Below are 6551 nucleotides of genomic sequence, written 5' to 3'. Positions count from 1 at the left end.
ACGAAAACAAACATTGTTTTCTTTAACATGGTTGACACCAGCGACTATTAATTTATTTAATGTTGGGATTTGTTAAGTTCACACTATCAACCTTACAGCATGACTCATTAATAAACGAGAGAGATAGAAGTTTGTTTTAATTCGCAATGTTTCTATTGTGTACGTAAAATCGTGCGCATTTGTGGTCAACACTAAAGATTTATGAACAACATCCACTCAGTACTTGATTGATTCTTGATGTGTGAGTGTGTGTGTGTGTGTGTGTGTGTGTGTGTGTGTGTGTGTGTGTGTGTGTGTGTGTGTGTGTGTGTGTGTGTGTTTGTGTGTGTCAGAGAAAGAGAATGCACTGAATGAAAACGCCGGCATTGTGCTATAGTCTACGAATGTACTTTAAACATGCAGTGATAATCTAAGGCGTAATGTACCACCTAGACTAAACATGACGATGGTGTTATTATTTAGTCTTATTTCTTCGAGCAAAATGAACAATGATATTGCCCGCAAGCAAAACAAAAAGGGTTATTATCTTCAACTATCACCAAACCCATGTTTTTTATAAGATAAAAAAAAAAGAAGAAAAATCTTTTCTCCAGAATCATAGTTAAAGAGCCCCCTGTTACATTGGGCTGGATCCAAGTGCTTACAATAGCAACATCACCCTAAACAATGCCTAAGTAATAAATCACAAAGTTCACGTCATTTTAATGCGTAATATAGGAAGCAATCGTTGTAGTGTATCATATCATTCTTCTTCGATTTTAGAATTATCTTTTGTAGTCTTTTTTTTGTGGACGATTTTCATCCTAATAGAGAGGCAGCTTGAAACTCATTTTTAGAACATTATGAAGATAAAGGATCCCTTTCCTTAAAAGCACTTTGTTTCTAATGTTCATTTGACATCAGTGAGTGTGACTACTCTTCCCACCACAACCTTTATTTATCTTATAAATCGATTTGCATGAATGGTGGCCAGGTTGAACTTTACTAGAAATTTTGATAATTTTAAGAATTTACCAAATTGCAACGTTTGGAAATGTACACAACTAAACTATTTTTGCAAATTTTCAATGATAATTCTAATAATTATGCGAAAGACGTCTCAATTATTCTAGAACATTTTTAGTATATAGCTTTTATAAGCATCAATGACTTATAAGAGTTCAATATCTAATATACTGGGACAAAATCATAAACAAAACTCACGACCTATGATTTTTTTTTCTGCACGTTAAAAACTAAAATGATTTATTTTGATCTCCCATGTAAGGAAAAAACATTAAACATGCATGATTAAACCCCTTTTCAGACAATTAAGTTTTACTTTCATTGACTAAATGGCTTGTCTCTATAACTTTAAAAGTCATGTTTAAAAAACAACCGAATAGTCAAAGAAAGTAATAAGGAAGTTCATTTTCATAGCGCCTTCTGACGTGTACACAGGTGCAAAATGCCAACGGTGAAAATATAGTTGCTCTTATCAGGTGCCCATATCAATGCAAAAAAGACAAACACACATACACACACACACACACACACACACACACACACACAAACACACACACACGCTCTCACATACACACACACATCCTCTCTCTCTCTCTCTCTCTCTCTCTCTCTCTCTCTCTCTCACACACACACACACACACACACACACACACACACACACACACACACACACCTTCTCCCTTATTCTAAACACATGCAAAATATACATCATTATAAGTAAGTCATACAAAAAGGTATTGTAACATGCGCATTGCGATAACGATAATTATTTTCTCAGAGACAGATCTACTGCCCACTTGTGTATGTTATCTCTAGAACAGGTAATTTATGTGAATAAATTGAGGGTATCAGCAAATAAAGTGGTCCCCCACCCCTTCCCTTCTTCATTCCCACTTTTTTAAAAGTTTGAGATTCCGACAGCCTCTCTTTAAATTTCTTTCTCGTTAAATTTTTTGTCTGGTAAAGAACAGAAAATAATCTAAACAGCTAAACAAACAGACAAGAAGTCCATTTGCGATGAGATTTTTTTTTATTTTAAATCCAACAAAAATGAATAATCTGGCTAAATGTCAACATCAGTTACACTAAAATCCCGCTCTTTCTGTCGAAGATAATAACAATAACTTTTCACTCTCGTTATCGTAAGCTCCACGGCAAGAACCATACTAGCAATGCCGATTCCTACAGCAGAGGCAACAACAGCCCACATAACGAACCACACATCCAGACGCTGCTTCTCATTGCCATCCTCCAACTCTTTCCTTTCATCTTGATCCAGCTCCCATTTTCTGGACAGGTACTTCAGAATTCCCGTCTCCATCAGAAGCGAAATTTGTTTTGAGAAAGATGCTGTAAGTTCGGAGTCTGGAGACATAATGAAGCCTAAGTTGTTGTCTATGAGGGTATCTTCCATGATGACCATATCTGTCACGTGTTCGTTGTTTTTAAGATACAGCAGCGGTCGTTTGTCAAAAAATACGACCAGTTTTCGAGCCTGTATCATCGTTAGGAGATTTCGAGTTGAAAAGGGCGTGTTGTTGGAGTACTCTACCGCCTCGACGTTGTCGTAGAATCGTTTCCAAGTACTCCCAATCTCAGCTTCTTGTAAAGTCTTTAAAATAGAAGCTCCCGCAACTACACCCCAGGCGTACTCTCCAGAGTCCAGCATGTCGGGGACTGTTGAAAAAGGAACTGCAGTTTTCTGTGGAAGTAAGAACAACACCATTGTTTAATGAGCATTTACAGGACTGTGTTTGCTTTAGTGAGCAAAAGTACACCAGCTTCTTCAGTGTAAAGTATAGAGGTTAGGCGCTTTATCGCCACAGGAGATGAGTTTGGTTTTCGTGAACGGAGATTTTGTATCGAGTACCTCGGTCTTAATGCTGAGTGTTTTAATCCCCCCTGCCCAGGTTTTCACTCACGTGCAGGGATGAAGTACGCTTCAAAAACTATTATTTTCTAAGTTGTCTATGGGATTGAAAACATCTACGTGCATTAGAAAAGAGAAGGATATTGACACATTTATGGATATTCGGTGCCCAAGAAAGCAAGACTTTAAAAATGTTTTGTTTGTTTTAGTAAATTTTACGGCGCTCGCAACTGCATTAGGTCATATGAGCGTCAAGGTGTGGATGTCAACAGAGAAGTCCTTACAGGGGATCAGGCTTACTCTGCTCTCCTCTCTAGCTTCAACGGCAAAAAAAAGTTTAAAATAGAGTTAGAAAAAGGATGTTGTAACTACCATTTACTCCTTAAAGCCACTTTGTACATATAAGGATTGGTGCAGTGTACAAGAAATATATCACGAGCTGTTAACTGCTACAGTTACATTAATTATTTCCCGTATAACCCATACTGTGAAACCATGGCTACTTTACTGTCAATATTGTGGGAACCTTCGTACAAGGTATTCCTCCAGATCAGAGATCAGCACATTACCTGTTTGATGAGACCCGCCGTGAGGCTACCTGTGTAGATGGCCGACAACATGACCAGCATGAAGCTCCATGACCACAAGAGAAAGCGCGCAGACATTGAGGAGGCGGCAGGTAGGCTGCCCTGGTTAAACATGGAGCCAATGAAGCCAAAGACAATTTCCACGGAAGGCATGTCAAATTTAAAATAGTGGAAGGGTCTTCTGTCTTCATTTTCGTGAGATACAGTTGTTTTATCTATTACTTCTTCTAACGAGTCTGTTGCTGTGCTTTGGGTGGAAGAGGTGTAAACAAAAGCTTTGGTATACGACGGGTAACTTCGAGTGACGAATCGAAAATTGTGAAACGTTTCGAAGTGTTCTGATGGTATATCATCGTACAGTTCAGACATCACTGACTGATGCGATGTGGATGGGTCCACACTGTTAACTTCACTCTCACTGTCCTCTTTTGGAGGTGGGTTCCAGATGGATTTCTCCAGGAAAGAGTATAAGAATATTGTAAAAATCAACGCAGACATGATGCAGATATAGACAATGAATTGAAATATCCCGAGCACGGGGGAGTCAGAAATGTTTGGCTCGTGTTTGTAAATATAAGCACCAACCATCTGATCATATAGAACTGGGAATGTGACAGTGTGGTTGAAAAAGTAGGTGGAGCTCAACGGCCACAGTGACAAACCAAAGTCCACGTCCCGGTTGACCACCTGCTCGACAAGCATTTCCCAGGTTGTATGACCACCGCAGCCTGGTTTCGGCGTCAGGGTGTAAGTGAAGTTGAGACTGTCTGCTATTATATCCATGACGTCCACAGCAAACCCAATGTACTCGTACTGTCCAGTTTGGTCATTGCGCTTCACCGTCACGTCACCAATCCACTCCTTTGATGCACCCACAAGCCGTCTTTGATTCAAGCCGTGACGAACATTCGGAAATATATTGCATGCGGATTTCCCTAGGTTTTCATGAAGAACGTAATCTAAGTCTCTCACCCGATTCTGTCTCCACATTACTGTGTAAACAGAAGCAAGATCAGTCCCTTCCAAAGTAAAAATAGCAATGTTGTCATACACAGAATCCAGAAGTTCCCGGGAGAGGGTCTCAGACACTGTATAGTTCGTAACAACAATCAGTTTGATTTTTTGCGGCATTAAAGTACTGATTCCAATCTCAGCGAACATTACGTTAAAAGCCTTGAGAATTTCAGCTGCTCTGCTTGATGTAATCAGGTAGTTTGTCAGTCCCCGCAGCTCATATAGCTCGTGAACTAAATAAGGTATTTCTTCATCAATAGCAGAATCTGATAGTTCAATCTCAACAAATGGACGCTGCCACTGAAGTAGGACTTCTTGGCGTATGTAAGACTGAAAATCATAGGCATTTCCGCTGGAATTTGTGTCTGTGAACGCGACAAAGTTGCTCCACTCACAGGAGTGTAACTCCCTCAGGATAATGCCCCCTGCTCCTGGAACGTTTGACGGTTTGGGTGTCGTAGTAGGACCAAAAAACTCGGCACATGGCATCAGGCCTGTTGAACGCACAACGTTACCAAACAATAACAATAATATTCCAATATCGAGCATGAATACAAACGTTGTAGCCATTCTGTTTTATCTGTGCACTTTGTGAGGACAAGTGAGACACCGATGTAATCCGCCAGTTGGTTTGCTGAATTAGAGCAGCATTACCCCTCAGAAAGTGCAGCATTCAGTGGCATCCTTCGTAAAAGCGCTGTCTCAAACTTAAATAAAAACTGCAAGTTCATGTTGCAGACCAGAGCATGAACGTTCAGTATGAAGTCGGGAGAGACAACCTCGAGTCCGCAGCGAGTGCTGCGAAATTACACAGGCGTTTGTTTGGAACGAGTTCTTCACAAAAACAAAGACTCCCTTGAAATCCATGTAAGAATGTAACAGGTAATCTATCATTTGATAACATAACATGGCACACACTAACTGAAAAAAACTCTCAAAACAGGAACACTCAATAACGTTTTATTACGATACATCCTTTCAATCGTAGATTCAAGCACATGAGTGATTCGATGTCTCGGGGGAACCCCCATGCGCTGAGATAAGTCGATTGCAAAACGTCCTGAACGCGCCAATGTATTGATAGTCTGGCCACAGCGGGGCGTTTTCCAATAACACGAGGAGCGTCCATGATAATGACGTGGTCCTCGCATTGAGGTTCGCTCGCAGGGCGGGTTCCAACTTCCGTTTGGAAGAGCCACAGCACTACGTTTCGCAGAGTTAAAAGAATACAGAAAGTGCAACAGGTTTATAATATGATAAATGAACCTACCACGTTGGTTGAGGTTTCCTGCAAAAAGTTTGTATTAGCTTTTTGGAAATCAAAAACTCATCGCTTCTCGGCCTTTTGGCTAAGATCAAGGTGTAGAATCGGTTCCCAACGTTTCGCCTTTGTGCCGAGTTCAAAGTGGGACAGATGTAGTTGATGCAGCTTCGGCCTCGATTATATCTAGATCTAGTGGATGGAAACGTCGTCTTAAAAAAACAAAGTTTAATTTAAAACGCTTTTCAAAACAAAACTGCTCTATTGGGATCTCCTGCCCCTCCTTGTGGGCTCCCTTCTTTCTTTGTAAATGAGTTAATTGTAGTTAACTGTACATGTGTGTTTAACTCAAATCTTTGTGTGCCAACGTGGTGAACATAGACATCGTCAAAATGATGAAACAAAAGAAACCGACATTTTTCAGCCTCGCGAACAAATCGAGGAACAACGAAATGTTACTATATACATTAAAAAATCAAATTACATAGGTGTCATATTGTTGATTGACAGTGACAATGACAGAAATTTAAAAAAAACAACAATATTCCACTTATAAAATCATTGTAAGGACCATTTTTGGAAGTGGATATGTCAAATCAGTTGAAATATTCTCCTTGGGCATTTCAATCAAGTACCGGTGTAAGTTCAGAAGAAAAAAAAATAAACCAAAAAACAATCCCCCAAACCCAACAAACTAAACCCTATACATCCTTTTTCTCAGAACAATGGACTTCAAAGTTCACACAGAACATCTCTTTGAGTAAAGCAACCTGACGCTATTTTGACAATCGCTACCGCGCCACCTATGCCCTCT

At 39.9% G+C, this 6551-nt stretch overlaps 1 protein-coding gene and 1 pseudogene across 1 annotated transcript; one reads left to right on the top strand and one right to left on the bottom strand.

The window, feature by feature from the left end:
- Positions 1-2041: 2041 nt before the first annotated feature.
- On the bottom strand, positions 2042-5545 carry LOC118477263. The gene is made up of 2 exons (XM_035968349.1): positions 3445-5545; positions 2042-2707 (listed from the first exon to the last, which is right to left on the bottom strand). Exons 1-2 carry the CDS (start codon positions 5044-5046, stop codon positions 2069-2071), a joined length of 2241 nt encoding a protein of 746 aa, XP_035824242.1. The 5' UTR covers positions 5047-5545; the 3' UTR covers positions 2042-2068.
- A 260-nt stretch (positions 5546-5805) lies between these two features.
- On the top strand, positions 5806-6037 carry LOC118477264 (annotated as a pseudogene).
- The last annotated feature ends 514 nt before the right edge of the window (positions 6038-6551 follow it).

Source organism: Aplysia californica, unplaced genomic scaffold (genome assembly GCF_000002075.1).
Source record: "Aplysia californica isolate F4 #8 unplaced genomic scaffold, AplCal3.0 scaffold00052, whole genome shotgun sequence".
NCBI lineage: Eukaryota > Metazoa > Mollusca > Gastropoda > Aplysiida > Aplysiidae > Aplysia > Aplysia californica.
The sequence above is the reverse complement of the archived record's forward strand: the minus strand, read 5'-3'. Positions and strand labels throughout refer to the sequence as shown.

What these genes read in the sequence shown, in the direction of transcription:
- LOC118477263 (XM_035968349.1), bottom strand. Translation starts at nt 5,046, where the DNA reads ATGGCTACAACGTTTGTATTCATGCTCGATATTGGAATATTATTGTTA. An exon ending in CGGCGGGTCTCATCAAACAG is followed by an intron (nt 2,708 to 3,444) that starts GTAATGTGCTGA and finishes TTACTTCCACAG; the next exon opens with AAAACTGCAGTTCCTTTTTC.